General features: G+C 44.3%; 1 protein-coding gene across 1 annotated transcript; it reads left to right on the top strand.

The window, feature by feature from the left end:
• Positions 1-1612: 1612 nt before the first annotated feature.
• Positions 1613-15099, top strand: LOC116423667. Its single transcript, XM_031968748.1, is given in 7 exon segments — positions 1613-1660; positions 7468-7566; positions 7707-7784; positions 7882-7979; positions 8513-8633; positions 9739-9890; positions 14064-15099. Coding segments are annotated over 7 exon segments (672 nt in total). The 3' UTR covers positions 14140-15099.
• The last annotated feature ends 1291 nt before the right edge of the window (positions 15100-16390 follow it).

Here is a 16390-nt window from a genome sequence, read left to right as displayed (position 1 = left end):
CTGAGACTTCTATGCTCTTCTTGTTTGCCCCCCACCAGGGATTATTATAAACCTATCAGTGCTTCAGGCTTTCTCTGCTAACATCCACCTAGCTCCCCAGGATCTCATGAATTATCTTAGCATTTCCTGACAAGGGGACAGAATAAGCTTGTTTAGAGTTCCCACCACCAAGATCCCTAAGCTAGCAAGTGCTTGAGGTAGGATTCTAATTTAGGACTTCCTGTCTCCAGCTCTATTCATTATTCATTCAATAAACATTTATTAAGCACCTACTATGTGTCTGGCACTGTGCTAAGCACTGGGGATACAAAAAAAAAAAAAAAGGGCAAAAGACAGTTCCTGCCCTAAAAGAGTCTCTTTAAAAAAGCACATTGGGCACTTCTTAGCTGTGTGACTCTGGGCAAGTCACTTAAGCTCAATTGCCTAAGCAAAAAAAAAAAAAAAAAGCACACTGGGGAAGTAAAGAGGTTGATGAAGGGATAGAAATCCGAGATTCAGAATTCTTGCTGGTTTCTTCTGGGGTTTTTTCTATGTGACTTTGTGAGACGTCTTCCTTTCTTAGCCTTGCGAGAGGAGTCTGGGAAGGGAGGTTCCCAGGCTTTTCCCAAGAGCTTTCTGGGCTTGGGCCAGTCACGGAGGCAGAGCCAGGTTTAAGAGGGCACCTTCGGACAAAGGTGATCCTGTGCAATCATGGAAAGCAAGGCAGCTGACTTTTCAATGACTTAGAATGTCACTTAGATACCATAGAGTGAGGAGGAGATAAGAACTGAAGCTGACCTTCAAATGTAATTCTGGCCACCCCATGGAAGAGGATTTTCTGGATCCAGTGTCAGTCAATTAACAAGGAGCTATGTTTCAGGCACAGGGTTGGTGCTAGCAGGTGGATAAGTGCTCACTGGGGCTAGGACAGGAAAGATGGAAGGGGAGAGGTGGGACAGCTGGGTAGTGCAATGGGTAGAGCACCAGCCCTGAAGTCAGGAGGACCTGAGTTCAAATCTAGTCTCAGACACTTAACATCTCCTAGCTGGGTGGGCAAGTCACTTAACCCCAATTGCCTCAGCTTAAAAAAAAAAAAAAAAAAAAAAAAGGAAGGGGAGAATTGAAGAATGGAGAGCTGGGAAAGGGAGGGAAGAACAGTATAAAAAAAATAGAGATGAAGAGGAAAGAAAGAGGAGAGAAAGTGAGATGGATAAAGAAACAGGATAAAGATACAGAGCAATTCCCAAGTATGGTCCAGAAACCCCTGAGACCCTTTCAGGAAGCCACAAAGTTAAAATTATTTTTACTATAATTCTAAAATGATTTATTTCCAAACATGGTAAGTATGGAGAGATATAAACAAAAGCTCTTTGGCCCGTCCTTAATAATTTTTAAGTCTGTCAAAAATCCAGAGGCTAAAATGTTTGAGAATTGCTGGTCTACAGGTTCTCTGAGGATCTTTTTTTTTTTTTTTTTGGAACTTTGCCTATAATGGGAGATGTGTTTGTTGAAATGAATTCCAAGGCTCCGATTTGTTTCTTTGAGGCTTTTTTTGATCTTCTAAAGTTCTCTTGTATTGAGCAAATATTCCCTGGAAGAGAGAACACCTTAAGTTCTTATCAGTTAGTACAGCATGTGGGGTCTTGATGGAGGTGGGGGAGCAAAGCTCTGTGGGAGCGAGGTGAGAGTGCCAGGAGAGGACTGAAGGGACAAAGTCCTGCTTTGATTATTTTACAGTTTGGGGATAAATTCTGTCCATCAGTACAGCTTGATAGGCAGGATTATGTTGGTAAATGTTTAACAACCTGTTCCTTGGGGGAAAAAAAAAAGTACAAGGGACACAATTTTAAGTAGAATTCACCTCATTAACATTTTCTACCTAATTTTCACAAGTCGAGAAATCAACAAAATGATAGATCAAGCCCTGATCTGTAGTAGCATTTTCCCATTTCTGAAGTATAAATGCTCACACAAAAAATTTAACAACCAGCTCTCTTGTGAGCTGCTCAGGCATACCACTCACTGCTGTATAGGTTTAAAAACACATTTTTTTCCACCAAAAAATATACTTTATTTTAGAAAAAAAATTGAAAAATTGCTGCTGATATTTTTCACTTTTACATTGTTCTTATTTCTTAATCTTAATTTCCTTCTCCCTCTCTAGAACAGCCTCCATTTCTTGAAGCAGAGGTTTCCAATCTAGGGGTCTGTGAACTTAAAATTCTTTTGCTCTTCATTGTTCTGCTATATCTGACTCTTCGTGATCCCATTTGGGGTTATCTTGCAGAGATACTGGAATGGTTTGCTATTTCTTTCTCCAGATGAAAAAACTGAGGCATCCAGGAAGTGACTTGTTCAGGGTCACACAGCTAGTGTCTAAAGCCAGTGAATTTCTGAAAATGATTCCTGACCCATTCAATATGTATTTCAATATCATTGGTTTCCTTTATAATCCAATGTATTTTATTCTATTTATTTAAGAACAACATGTTGAGAAGGGGTCTATGACTTTTTCTTTCCCTGAAGCAATTGGGGTTAAGTGACTTGCCCAGAGTCACACAGCTAGGAAGTGTTAAGTGTCTGAGGTCAGATTTGAACCCAGGTCCTCCTGACTTTAGGGCTGGTGTTCTATCCACTTGTGGTCTATGACTTTTTAAAAAGGATAAAAATCTCTGCCTTGGGGTGAAAAATTTGAAAAAGAAGAAAATCTTAGTAAAACTAAGACATGGTATGCAGTATTCTACATCCATAGTACCCCACCTCAGTAAGAAAGGACAGGAGCTGCATCTTCTTGCACTCTTTTTTTCTTTACAGCCTTGTTTGACCAGTAGAATTTCATGACATCCAAGTTTAATTGTTTTGTTGTTATTCTTTCTATTTACTTTATCGTAGTCATTGTGTATATTGTTTTCCTGCCTTTACTTAATAGTAAGTCTGTGCCAGGCACTGTGCTAAGCACTTTACAAACATTACCTAATCTTATATTTACAACAGCCCTGGGAGGAAGGTGCTATTATTATCACTTCCATCTTACAGATGAGGAAACTGAGGCAAACAGAGGTTAAGTGTCTTGTCCAGAATTATAAGAAAATAAATGTCTGAGGCTGGATTTTTTAAAATTAATTTTTTTATTATAGCTTTTTATTGACAAAATATAGGCATGGATAATTTTTCAACATTGACCCTTGCAAAACCTTCTGTTCCAACTTTTCCCCTCCTTCCCCCCATCCCCTCCCCTAGCTGGCAGGTAGTCCCATACATGTTAAATATGTTAAAGTATATGTTAAATACAATATATGTGTACATATCCATACAATTATCTTATTGCACAGGAAATATGGGATTTAGAAAGAAGGTTAAAAACAAACTGGGAAGAAAAACAAAAAAGCAAGCAAACATTAACAGAAAGAGTGCAAATGCTATGTTGTGGCCCACACTCATTTCCCAGTGTTCTTTCACTGGGTGTGAAATGGACAAAGGACTGGCTTCCCCTCCCCTCCCTCAATCTTAGGTCAAAGGTCCTCGGGGCTTGCAGAGAAATGTCTGCTCAGCTATATTAAAGGAGGTGTTTTGCACTTCAAAGTACCTGATCAATAATGAGGGGTATCTATGGTGTTCGATGTTCCATAACCCTGATTGCTCTGAAAATAATCTATATCATGTATACTTATTTTGTATTTAATTTATACTTTAATATATTTAACATCTACTGGTCATCCTGCCATCTGGGGGAGGGAGTGGAGGGGAGGAGGGGAAAAACTGGAACAAAAGGTTTGGCAATTGTCAATGCTGAAAAATTACCCATGCATATATCTTGTCAAAAGAAAGATATTAAAAAAATAAAATCTATGTCAAACATCTGCTATTGTAAGCCCCATATCGAGTCACTGTTTAAGGTCCATTGTAACCACAAGGCTGAACAAGAATGCTTAGAAGGCTGTGTCTACTTTGGTTCGACACGGAACTCTACCGGAGGTCCGTCCAGGCCTTCCCTGGCTCTCTAAATTACCCATAAAATCTCTAAATTATCCATATCTTGGCTGTCTTGAATTGTATTGCCTGGGCTGTTTCAGGTGTAGCTAGTTTTGTTCATCACTGATCAATTGGAACTGATTTGGATCTGAGGCTGGATTTGAACTGAGTTCTTCTTGACTCTAGATGGGAAACTCTATTGGCTGAAGCAGAAATCCTGCTGGGAGCATTGGGACTTTCCTCTGTTGGGATCCAGTGTGGGTAGCTAGCCACAAATAGCTTCCGCAGAGACTTGAGCTGATGGGGAGATGGGATCCCTGCTGACAGGTGATTGGCTGCAGTTCCTGAGGTAAGAGGGGCACACATAGCTGCTGGGATGGGTTTGAGTGAATACTTGTTGTCTAAACCCTGGGCAACTCACTTCTGGATCACAGTTTTCTCACCTGTAAAATGGGGATACTAATCCCTGCTCCATCTATATCACAGAATTATGGGAATGACATGGAAACTCTCAAAGAACAGCCCCAAGAAGCAGTTTAAGTGTACCACATATTGTTGGGAGCAGTCCTGACTCGGGTGGGTACCCATCGATTTAGGTTCAATATAGGAATAGACGCTTACTCAGCTTTAGCATAGAAAAAATATTCAACAAGGATATTCCAGCATTTAGTCAGGGTAGAGTAACCAGAAGGGCATCTGGTCGGCTGGGCAGGAGGTGGTGACTCACATGATCTTGAGGCATCCAAGTCTGAACACACTCTTTATGGCTTGACAATACACGGAAGGGCCTTTTTATGAACTCAGGTGACCAGGAAGCCTCATCAGGGTGTCCAGAGGCTACCAGGGATCTGCCAACTGGGCCACAGCTCAAGACGTTGTCCTTTTGGGTCAATCAAATCCTTGGGAGAACCTTGTTGCCTTTCAGGGAAAATGGAGCCCGAGCTGTGTGGTAAAAGGGAGGAGGGAATTCTACTGGATAATGTCCCCATTACATGGATTGACCACATCGGCACGTCATCCCCTTAGAAGTCATTCATTCTGGTTTAAAATGCATTTGCACAGCACTGGCCAATTCCAGGTCAATCTCAGACAGGCTTCCAGAAAACAGGAAGAGTTCTCGTGGTTTCCATAGCTCTGGAATCAGTGGTGATTTTTTCCCTTGGTAGACATTTAAGAGGTGATTTGGACATCGGGCTTGGAGTATCTTGGGCAAGTTGGCCAGGAATTGTTCTTGTACCAGCATCCCCACAATTGACTCCTTGGTTCAAACCTCTTAGTCGCTTGGAGGAGAGAACCTGTGAAAGAGCACTTGCCTTTTGGGACGAAGAGCAGGGACCTAACCTGCTGGATACACGGCACAGAAACTTTCAAGCTCATCCTCTCTTGTTTCCATCACTGTGTAAATCATCCAAATATATGGAGACTGTATGAGATGTGCCCATCTAGTCACATGTCACATGGGTAGATATGTGATCTGGGATCTGGCTCGTCTCATTTCTGAGAGAAACTGAAATTTCTACTTTTGTGGAGAATAAGAGAGAATGAAAAGGCATCATCCCTCCTGTCAGTTTGGGGAATGACAAGCAAGATACAGCATCACTGAGGCTGGTTGGTCTCTCCTCTATTCTCCTAAATCCAAAAGGGGTCCCAGGCCATATCTACTAAACATCAGCTATCCAGTGTTTAGGGGGATATAAGGAGTTAAGAACAAAAGCCACTTTCTCTGATTGTTCTTAAAGGGAAGAAGAATAGCTTGCTCTTATCAACTTGCCTCTTTCCCACTAAATACTGGTTAAATAATAGGTGAAAGAATACACAATAGTAAATGAGCTCTTTCACTGAGAGTTAAGAGCTTAACTCAATCAAAGAGAATAGAATGAATGTATCAGGCTGATGCCTGTTTTTTTTTTTTTTCTTAGTTCTAACTCTTAAAAACTTTTTTTTTTAATATAAAGCTTTCTATTTTCAAAACATAGGCATAGCCAGTTTTCAGCATTCACCGTTGCAAAATGTTGTGTTCTGATTTTTCCCCTCCCTCTCTTTCCCCTTCCCCCTTCCCTAGATGGCAAGTAAATCAATATATGTCCAACTCTTTTTAAAAATTTTTTCTGTTTATACATGTATATTAACTTTTAAAATGTACATTTATTTATGAATCGTGTTGGGAGAGAAACACAAGGGAAAAACCATGACAGAAGAAAAAACAAACAAACAAAAAAAAAGCCAACATGTCTGCTTTTATCAGGGACTCAAGGGAAATACTTGAGGTTGGTATCCCTATTTATCTGGGATACCAGGGAGTTCACCGTTGCCTCTCTCCATCACTTCCTAAGCATTTGTCCCCTTTCCTACCCAGAGATCTCTGCTAACTCAGATCTCTTAGCCAATCAGAAGTCCTAGGTCTCATCCTCAATAGGGCTGTCCCTTAGAAAATCCACTCCAGACTTGGAATAAAAGGATTTGATAAGTGACTTTTCCACTTTTCTGCCTTCTGGAACCAACTATATCTTTAGCCTTCTTCCCTTTTTCTTTCCCAGCGTGGTTTTTTCCTCCAAACAGATGGCCACCCTCTTCCCTTCTCAATACTCTAGAACACTGTTCTTTGGGTAAGAAAATTTCACTCTCGGGTCTCTCCTGGAAGGTCAGGCCACTGGATCACAAAGACACTGGACTAGGGCCATAGCCAGTCTAGCTTTGGTCAGCTCCATCGGGCACACAGTCGGGCAAAACTTTTTCTGCTATTTTGGGCCAGTTTTGCTACTGTCTTCCTATGGCCTGAGGTGACAGTACTGAGGGTCAGAGGAAAGGCTGAAGGGAAGTAAGCCAATGGGGTGAGGTAGAAACAGAGTAAGGCTTGGGGTTCAATCCTGACTTTTCTGCTTCCGGAACTCTATGCTCTAGGATAGACTTCTACAATCTCTTCCAGTCCTAAATCTCCTCTTTCTAACTCTCCAGCCCTTGATTCCGAAAGGCTGGGAAGAGACTATAGGATTGAAAGATCCTCAGTGGCCATCTTCTTCAACGGCCTCATTTTAGATTGTGCACTTTGAGGCCCAAAGATGTCTGGGGATTTAGGGTTATAGATATGCTTTATAAGGAAACCAGCCTGAGGCCCCAGCCAGCCTTTTAGTTCCCTGAGCCAGGGGCAAGGGATTTTAGGCGGGGAGGAAATAAGCAAAATTTAGGCGCAGACACAATTCTTAGGGCCAGGGGATGGGGAGGTTGGTCTTACTCCCAGGGTCCTGAGCAGGGGTCCCCACCTTGATGACTAAGAACCCAGGTCTTGCTGCTTCCTCACGATGTTCCCTTCCTCCCATCAACCTGAATTCGTTAGTGATCGCTTGGCTTGGGCTTTCTGGTTTCCAAGAGCCTCGGGTTACAGCACCTTTAGGACACCCTGAGAGCTGAGGGAATGGGCCCCTGGCTGTGTGTGTGTGTAAGGGTTTGGGAGCTGGGACGGGAAGGGGTGGAGTAGAGCAGGGGGAGAGGGCAGGGGTGGGGCCCGAGTGACTCTAGCAGGAAGGTCAAAGGACCAGGTCTTTCCTCAGCCCCACCCTGGGAACTGGAAGCTCAGGTCTGGGGCCATCTCCCCCTGAGGTAACCTTGACTCAGAAGGTAAGTAGCCTTCCTCTGGGGATAAGATTCCAGGCGATGGGGGAGTGGAAGATAGTTTGAGGAAGTCTCCCCCTCCCCCTAGGGTGAGCAAAGCTGGAATGGGAGGGACAGGGTCATGATGACAACACCCCCTCTCCTAGAAACCAGCTGGCAGACAGAGACAGCAGGCAGCCGGAGCACGCGGGCCCGCAGGAAGGCAGGAAGACCCCAGAGCAGAGGCAGGTAAGAAGTTCCCCGCTTCCTGATTCGCTCCCTCCCTCCCCAGGAGCCCGATTACAGCCTTCTCCTAACCCCACCCCCCTGGTTCCCTTGCAGCAGAGCTGAGGGCTGCTGGTGGCCAGAGCCCTGGGGGAGGCCGAGGCAAAGACTGCTTTGCAACAGGTCACCAAGGAACGGGATGACGCCATAGCCAAGTAAGGCAGGGAGCCCTGGAGGGCTTGGGGGGGAGGGCAGCCAAAGAATCAAGCACTGAGAAGACTGAATGTCCTCGAGCTCCTCCCAGCATTGCTAAAACAGGGGGTGTTCTCAGCTGCTGCCAGGGGGTCCTTGGAAGTCCTTTTTCTCTTCCCATCTTTTCCAAGTCCCTTTTTCCAGATAAAATATGACTATAAATGGTTTAGATTCTCTCTAGTCTCTTCCCATTTAGAGGAAAGTTGTGTCCAGATGTTCTGTATCAAATTCAGCTTGAAACGCACTTAGAAAACTTAAAGATTGGTAGGGAAATACCCTCTCCCCCCTCCCCTCCAGTCTAGTTCCCTTTCTGGAAAATAAAGAGGTTGGATTAGGTCACCTCCAAGGCTGTTCTCTCTCAATGCACTCTGGGCCTCTTGTCGGGTCTGTGCTCCCCCACCCCCCATCCCCTACCTCCCCTGTCCCTGCTGCCCCCAGACCAAAGTCCTAAGACCCAGGATGGAGCTGAGACTGAGCCTTCTCCCCTTCCCCAAAGGAAACTGGCCGTGGAAGCTGAACTGGGCATCTGCAGGGCCAAACTCCAAGCCGTGGAGAAGCAGCTGTTGGACGTGGTGAAGGAGAAACTGGTGCTGGTGGAGGAGGTGGAGGCCTGGAAGGTAGGAGAGGGGAGGCTGAGGGCCTCTGTGTATAATAATGTGTGTGTTTGTATGTGTAACTGTGGGTTTGTGTATGTGTGTAACTGTATATGTAACTGTATGTGTGTGTAACTGTTTATGTGTAAGTTTGTGTATATAACTATGTGTAACTGTATGTATGTAACTATGGATGTGTAATTGTGTGTGTATAAAATAGTGTGTGTATGTGTATGTAACTGTAACAGTATCTATGTAACTGTATGTATGTGTAAATGTGTATATGTGTATGTAACTATGGATGTATGTAACTGTGTGTAACTTTGTATTTGTATTTGTAACTGTGTATGTATGTAATTGTATGTGTGTGTGACTGTGTGTATGTGTGTGTAACTTTGTGTGTATATAACTATGTGTAACTGTATGTATGTAACTGTGTATGTGTGTAACTGCGTTTGTATTTGTATATGTAACTGTATGTGTCTAAGTATGTGTGTAACTGTGTATATATACTATGTGTAACTGTATGTATGTAACTATATGTGTGTGTGGCTGTATGTGTGTAACTTTGTGTGTATATAACTATGTGTAACTGTATGTATGTAACTGTATATGTGTAACTGCGTTTGTATTTGTATATGTAACTGTATGTGTCTATGTATGTGTGTAACTGTGTATATATACTATGTGTAACTGTGTATGTATGTAACTATATGTGTGTGTGGCTGTATGTGTGTAACTTTGTGTGTATATAACTATGTGTAACTATGTATGTAACTGTGTGTTTGTATATGTGTGTAACTATGTGTGACTGTGTATGTGTGTAACTTTGTGTATATATAACTATGTGTAACTGTGTATGTATGTAACTGTGTGTTTGTATATGTGTGTAACTGTATGTGACTGTGTATGTGTATAACTTTGTATATATATATAACTATATAACTATGTATGTATGTAACTGTGTGTTTATGTGTGTAATAGCATCTGTGTAACTATGTTTGTATGTATGTGTAACTTTGTGTGTGTGTGTGTGTGTGTTTGCCAGGAGAGCATCCACAGCCAGGACTTTCTGCTTCCACCCCGGGCAGACCCTCTATTCAACCAGTCGTGTCCCTTTCCTCCCCAGGATGATGTCCAGGAGCTGGTCTGCAGACAGATTCAGAGCCAGATGCAGAGAGAAGGGAGTGGCCCCGGGGGGGACAGAACCCCTGTCTCAGAGTCCAGACCCCAGCCTGGCCTAATCACCCACTTCTCCCAGAGGCAGTGGAGATGGCGGAGGTGAGAGAGCTCGGCTAATGCTGGTGGAGGGGCTGGAAGTAGCTTTATTCATAAATAAAATCTGAAACCCTGGTTATGGTGTCCATTCTGAGTCAAAGGAAAGACCATCTAGAAAGAGCTTGTGATCTGAAGGCTCTTGGGGCTGGGGTCTGCATTTCCACCTTTGCTCACTGTGGAGCACCCTCTCCCTTCCTTTCTTCCAGTAACTGGCCTTTCAGACTCTTATTTCAGAGGCTGAAGCCGTCTCGGCCTCCCCGTGGGAAAGGTCACTGAGGTCCTGAGGGAGAGGGAACAGCTTCTAAGGCCAGACATTTCAGATCCCGGCTGTGGAATCTTGGGGTTGTTCCGTGATCCATCGAGACAGATAGGGCTGAGTTAGAAGGAATGTGTACTTGTTCTTGAGACGGTGACAAGGCCTTTGGGGACAAGAAGAGCGACTCAGAGGAAGACGTAGCCAGAAGGAGCTCAAGAGTAAAGTAGAAGTGGAGATGAGTGGGGATGGAGAATTAGAAGAGTTGGAAAGCTGAGGGAGGCACTCCACCGGAGCTGAGGTATCTAGCTTCCCTTCAGAGCTGAGGAGACCTTGCTCTCCCAAACTCCGGAATAATTTGAACCCCAATTGCTCCGAACCTTGTTGATGGAAAGAAATTCCACCTGGGACCAAGAGCTGTGAGGTGTGGGCCAGCCTCACTGGATGCAGGAGAAGGTAGCTCCGCAGAGGATGAAGGAGAAGATTTCTGGAGCCAGAGGAAGTCCCTTGCTGGGACAGGACTTCTGTGTCGACTGTTACGCGTTCTCCCTGTTGGTCTCTGTCGCCTTGGTGAGAAGGAACAGCTGGGTTCCGGAGAGTTAGGTGGGTTGGTGGGAGCTGGTACCCCGGCTCAGCTGCTGCACTCACCCGGACCCTGGGTCTGGATCCTTCATTCTCTCTGGCCCAGGTCAGCCTTCCCAAGCTCTGGTCCAGTCTAATAGAACTCTGACTTCCTTCCTTGGCCCTCTCCCTGCTCATCCTCTGCACTTGTGATTATGTGCCCCCCCTTCACTCCTCCCACTTTGCGTATCCCCCACCTTCTTGTTCACTATCCTTGAGGCTCACATTTCTCCTATTCTCCTTCTCATGATCTCAAACTTAAACATTTGTCTCTGTACCCCATTTCTCCATACTTGTGCTTTACCTAAGCATCTTGAACTTTCCTAAATGAACTCAAGCTGGATTTGATACAAATCTTACCCATATTTACCTCTGAAAGGGCAAGTTGGGTATGGGATCATACTTAGATATTAAGAGATGCCTTTTTTTTGTTGTTGTTGTTGCTAAGGCAATTGGGGTCAAGTGACTTGCCCAGGGTCACACAGCTAGGAAGTGTTAAGTATCTGAGGCCAGATTTGAACTCAGGTCCTCCTGACTTCAGGGCTGGTGCTCTGTTCATTTTGCCACCTACCTGTCCAAGGGATGCCCTTTTAAAATATCATCTGTCCTGTTCTATGTTGAGGTGAGTGTGAAAAAGTGAGGCCATTCAGGAGGCAGTTCCTCAAATCTAACCTTAAATCCAGAAATCCCCTACTGCTCGATTTCCACTTGGACTTAGTAGGGTGATGGGATGTAGAAAATCCTCTGTTTCTACAGGACCACATTTTCTGCTTCCCACTCCATCGCAGACTCATAGCCCTATGACACTTTTGACACCATGACTTATTTTCAGGACATGATGGATCCCTGACACTACAGGAATAGGGGTGCTTCTGACTGTGGAGAAAGTTGGTGTTCTAGTCTCCGGGCCTGAACCCCATCAGCTACAGTAAAATCAGGATTAAGGCTGTGTGGCCTTCTCTGATTGTGTTTCTGAGGAAGATGTAGAACACTAGTCCAAATTGAGGCAGGAAAGTTTGTGTGTCAGTGCTCATGGCTGGGAAGCAGCTGGAATTGTGTGCTCTCTCTAGGTCTTTGGGCATCCACCATGAGCTTCTGGGGACTGGAACTTGGAGGTCTCATTCTCCCCCAACTCCTCCTTTTTGGCCCTTTCTCCATCCTGGGGGTGCTGACCTACTGTGTGGGTGTTGGGCCAAGGGTCAAACCAATAATAAGCGCTTAGCATATATAAGATATGTGTTGGACATAAAAAGAAAATAAAAAGCATTTCCTTTCTTTAAGGAGTATATACTGTAAGGATGGAGGGGCAGGGCTTACACTTTACCCAAGTAAGCAAATACAGGGTCCATAAAATGGATTTTATAAAGTGTAAACAAAATCATTTCAAAATATAATGACCATGTTGGGCCCTAAATAAAAAATACAAGAAGATAAACCCTTCTACCGCTTTGCAGAAGAAAGGGATTAAGGGTGTGGACTATTGCATATTATGTCAGGGTTTTTTTGTTTTGTTTTGTTTTACTGTATTGATATGAATTTTTTTCCTTTTTTTTCCTCCTTTTTAAAAAAATATTCTTTGTTTTAAGCGACGGCCCTCTAGGAGGAGGGAACAGGAAGGATACAGGGGAAAATGTAGGTGACATTTAAAAAATCAACAAAAATCAATTTAAAGAATAATTTCAAGGAGAAGGGAATGCTACTAAGTCTAAATCGGGAGAGGCCTTGGTACATGGCAGCCGGGTTGTGTCCGAAGGAAGCTTGGGATTCCACATCATGGAGGTAAGGAATGGCAGGTCGAGGGGGATCTTTGGGGGAGAGTTGTTGGATGGGAGAGCCAGTGTCACATTAGGGGAGCAGCTGGCAGGACAGGTTGCCCGAAATAGGTTGACTGAAGGGAAGTCATTTGAAATCAGATTGAAAAGGTAGGTAGCAACCAGACTGGACAGGGTTTCAAATGTCAGCCTTTTTTGGATATTTTGGCTATTTAGGGTGCAACTTCTCGAACAGAGAAGGGGAGGGAATGTCATGATCATTTTGAGCAGGGGTCCTCAAACTTTTTAAATAGGGGGCCAGTTCACTGTCCCTCAGACTGTTGGAGGGCCAGACTAGAGTAAAAACAAAACCTTTGTTTTATGGGCCTTTAAATAAAGAAACTCCATAGCCCTGGGTGAGGAGGATAATTGTCCTCAGCTGCCACATCTGGCCCATGGGCCGTAGTTTGAGGACCCCTGATTTTGAGAATAGAAATTTGGCAACTTTGTGAAGGATTGAACAGCAAAGAGAATGGAGGTAGGAAGAACTATCAGGAAGGTATTGGAATAAACTAGGGGAGGAGGGTTATAGGCCCAAACTATTGTAAGAGACAGTGTAAATGGGGGAAAGAAAGGAACGTATAGACTGGCAGCTAGTTGGTATAGTGGATAGATCATCAGCCCTGAAGTCAGCAGGCCTCAGACACTTGACACTTCCTGACTGTGTGATCCTGGGCAAGTTACTTAACCTCAATTACCTCAGCAAAAAAAAGAAAAGAAACATGGGAAGGGGGTTGTGATATTAGGATAGGTGAGCCTTGGCAACCGATTGGATGCATGAGCCTTGGTACTGAAAGGATGGCCCTTGATGGAAATGGGGAAATTTGGAAGACAGCTGGCCCAAGAGGGTGGAAGATGATGGGTAAATCCAGGGACCATCATGGCAGAGCAAGAACATCACAGAGTCTGGCCCTGAGAAAACCCTTCTAGGAGTCACTGACTTCCTCTCCTAGAGCTAGAGTTAGAAGGGACCCCTAAGGGCCTGATCTAACCCCCAAGTTCTCTCCAGACCTCCTTGGCGCACCGTTTCCCATGAACCTGCAACAATTTGGCTCCTGGATCATTCTTGGATGCCGAGTTCCCTGGTTCAGTGATGTAGACCCTAAAGAGCTAAGGCCCTTTCCTTGTCTACTTTTTTCTTTGGGGAAAGCACAGGGACAAAAGCTTGCTGCCTATGTGGTATCAAAGAAAGGGTGGGAAGGACATCAGAAATGGTCTAAACCAAGGTTGAGGCAGCTTTACCTTTGACTAGTTCCTAGGCAAGTCACCTAATTTCTATCCATTTCCTTGTCTTGGAAATGGGCACAATAATGCTTTTGCTATATGGTTCATAGAGTAGAACCAATAACCCACTAGTAAACTTTCTTAAAATAAATTATTAAGCTCAAGAGGCTTGGGGATCAGGAGTGTTTTGTAAAAGCAGCGTGTGTGTATTGGTTGGAGTGTATGCAGTGGAAATCACTTTGTGTTTACTCTGCCTATATTTCGTAGGAGAGACAGTGGACTCGAGCAGATGGAGAACTGGACTTCCAGTCAGGAAGAAATGGGTTCCTATTTTGCATATTAGCCGTATGACTCTGAGCAAGTCAATCCCTCAGTGTCCCCAGAAAATTGCAGAAGATGAAATGTAGCAGAACAGGCTCAGATGCACAAATGGCAGAAAGAATTTCTTCCTGGAAACCTCCCCAGGCTAATGAAGTCACAGAACTGGTCTCCCCAGAATAAGCTTAGGCAATGCAAAACCACCACCTCGGGCCAAGAGATCTTGGGATCCTAGACAGCTGCAAGGGCCCTCGGGAGCCTCTGCTTAAATCCAATTCCCCTTCAAGTCGAGATACCTCCTGGTGATGTCATTGCTCTTCTTGGAAAACAGGATGAACAGCAACAACTTCAGCCTCTTTGTTCAAAGTCCCCAGGTAGGAAACATCACCGGCAGGATTTGAATCTAGGTCAATCACTTGACTAACATTAACTAAACACCTGTTATGAGTCCCTGGCAAGCCCACGGAGGAAGGAAGACAGGAATGAAACAATCCCTTTACAAGGAGGGTTTACATTCCATATAGTGAGATCATAAATTTAGAACCTGGAGGAACTTTAGAAATTAACCCCATCTCTTCCCCTTTTATGGATGAGGAAACTGAGGCTGGGTCATAAAGGTCAGAGGTGAGATGCAAATCCAGATCTTCCTGTCGTCCACTCAGATGTGAGAAAACTCCCCAGAGCATCAGAACTAGATTAAAATGGAATTGGGAAATGTGAAACAAAAATAAAAATACAACAAAATTTAGATAGTATTAACTTGAGGTTTTCTAAGTCACATGGAGCTTTCTATTTTGACCCTATTGTACTAAACTGCCGGGATCAGGGGTCTTCCCAATGTACCATATTATCTTAAGGAAGGCAAGCAAGAAAACTGGGGGGATTCCCCGTAGGGGATTTTAGGAGAGGACAGAGTTGTTGGATGAGAAGGCATAGATGAGTGCTTCCTTCTCTTCTTCCTCCCTTCCTTGCTTCCTCTTTTTTCATCCCTCCCTCCCTTGCTTTCTTTTTTTCCTCCCTCCCTCCCTCCCTTCCTTCCTTCCTTCCTTCCTTCTTTTCCTCCTTCCTTCCTTCCTTCTTTTTCCCTCCCTTCCTCCTTCCCTACTTTCTTCCTTCTCTCTCTCTTTCTTCAATGGTGGTATGTGTGTGTGTGTGTGTGTGTGTGTGTGTGTGTGTGTGGTGTCCAAACTGTCACTCCAACTACCTGATAGATTCTCTCCACTAAAACAAATCTGTAACTCCTTAGAGAGCCTCCTGGGTGTGATGAGAGGCTAAGTGATTTGCCCACGGCCAGACTGCTAAGAGGCCTTAGAGTTAAGACTTTCTTTAAAGTCTTTCTACTCTCTATCCATTCTCCCAGGCTGCCTCTTACATCACATGCCCCCACTTTGCTATCTTATATACCTGTATGCATATATGTATCTATATACATGAACCTGCTGCCTCTCTTGTTAGAAAATAAGCTGCTTGGAAGCGGAGACTGTTTAATTTTAATTTTTTATTCCCACTTAATTTTTTAATCATAGTGCCTGGTGACAGAAAGTCCTTGATAAAAGCTGATTGCTTGATTAGTTGTATGAGCCAGGGATATATCAGTTGTTGTCCAGCCATTTTTCACTTGTGTCTAGCTTTAAATGATCCTATTTGGAGTTTTCTTGGCCAAGATACTGGAATGGTCTGTCATTTCCTTCTCCAGCTCATTTTACAGATGAGGAAATTGAGGCAAACAGGGGTCAGTGACTTGCTCAGAATCAACAAGTCTGTCGGGATTTGAACTCGGGAAAAGGAGTCTTCCTAACTTCAGGCCTGGCACTATGGTGTCACCTAGTGGCCATTAACAGGCATATAACCTAAGCGTCCTCTTGTGGAAATTTGCAGAGGAGCTCCTATGTTCCGCCTTCCTCCGGGCTCTCAAGTTCTATTCCAGGACATGACCACACGCAGGCAGTGGGGCAGTCTACCAGAAAGCCAGAGAGAGGGAGGAGGGAAGTACTTGGTGGGGTATCCTCCTGGCTCCCCCAGCAAACTTCCTAATGGAGCCGGGCACGATCCCCTCTTGCCCCAGCCACTTTACAAAAGTCCTACTCATCCCTTGATCACCAGGTGGGGGTTGGATTTCACGACTCCCACAAGAAATGCTTCTGTTCTCTTCTGCCAAACCATTCTCTGGGATCCCCTGTTTTCTGACATGGCAGAAACAGTCATTTCACAACACCTCCCCTGATGGGGCACAGATAGGATTAGGAAAGATGCCAGGCTGAGGACTAGGGGAAGAA

This window comes from Sarcophilus harrisii, chromosome 4 (assembly GCF_902635505.1).
Source record: "Sarcophilus harrisii chromosome 4, mSarHar1.11, whole genome shotgun sequence".
Lineage (NCBI taxonomy): Eukaryota > Metazoa > Chordata > Mammalia > Dasyuromorphia > Dasyuridae > Sarcophilus > Sarcophilus harrisii.
This window is presented reverse-complemented; position numbering and strand designations above follow the sequence as displayed.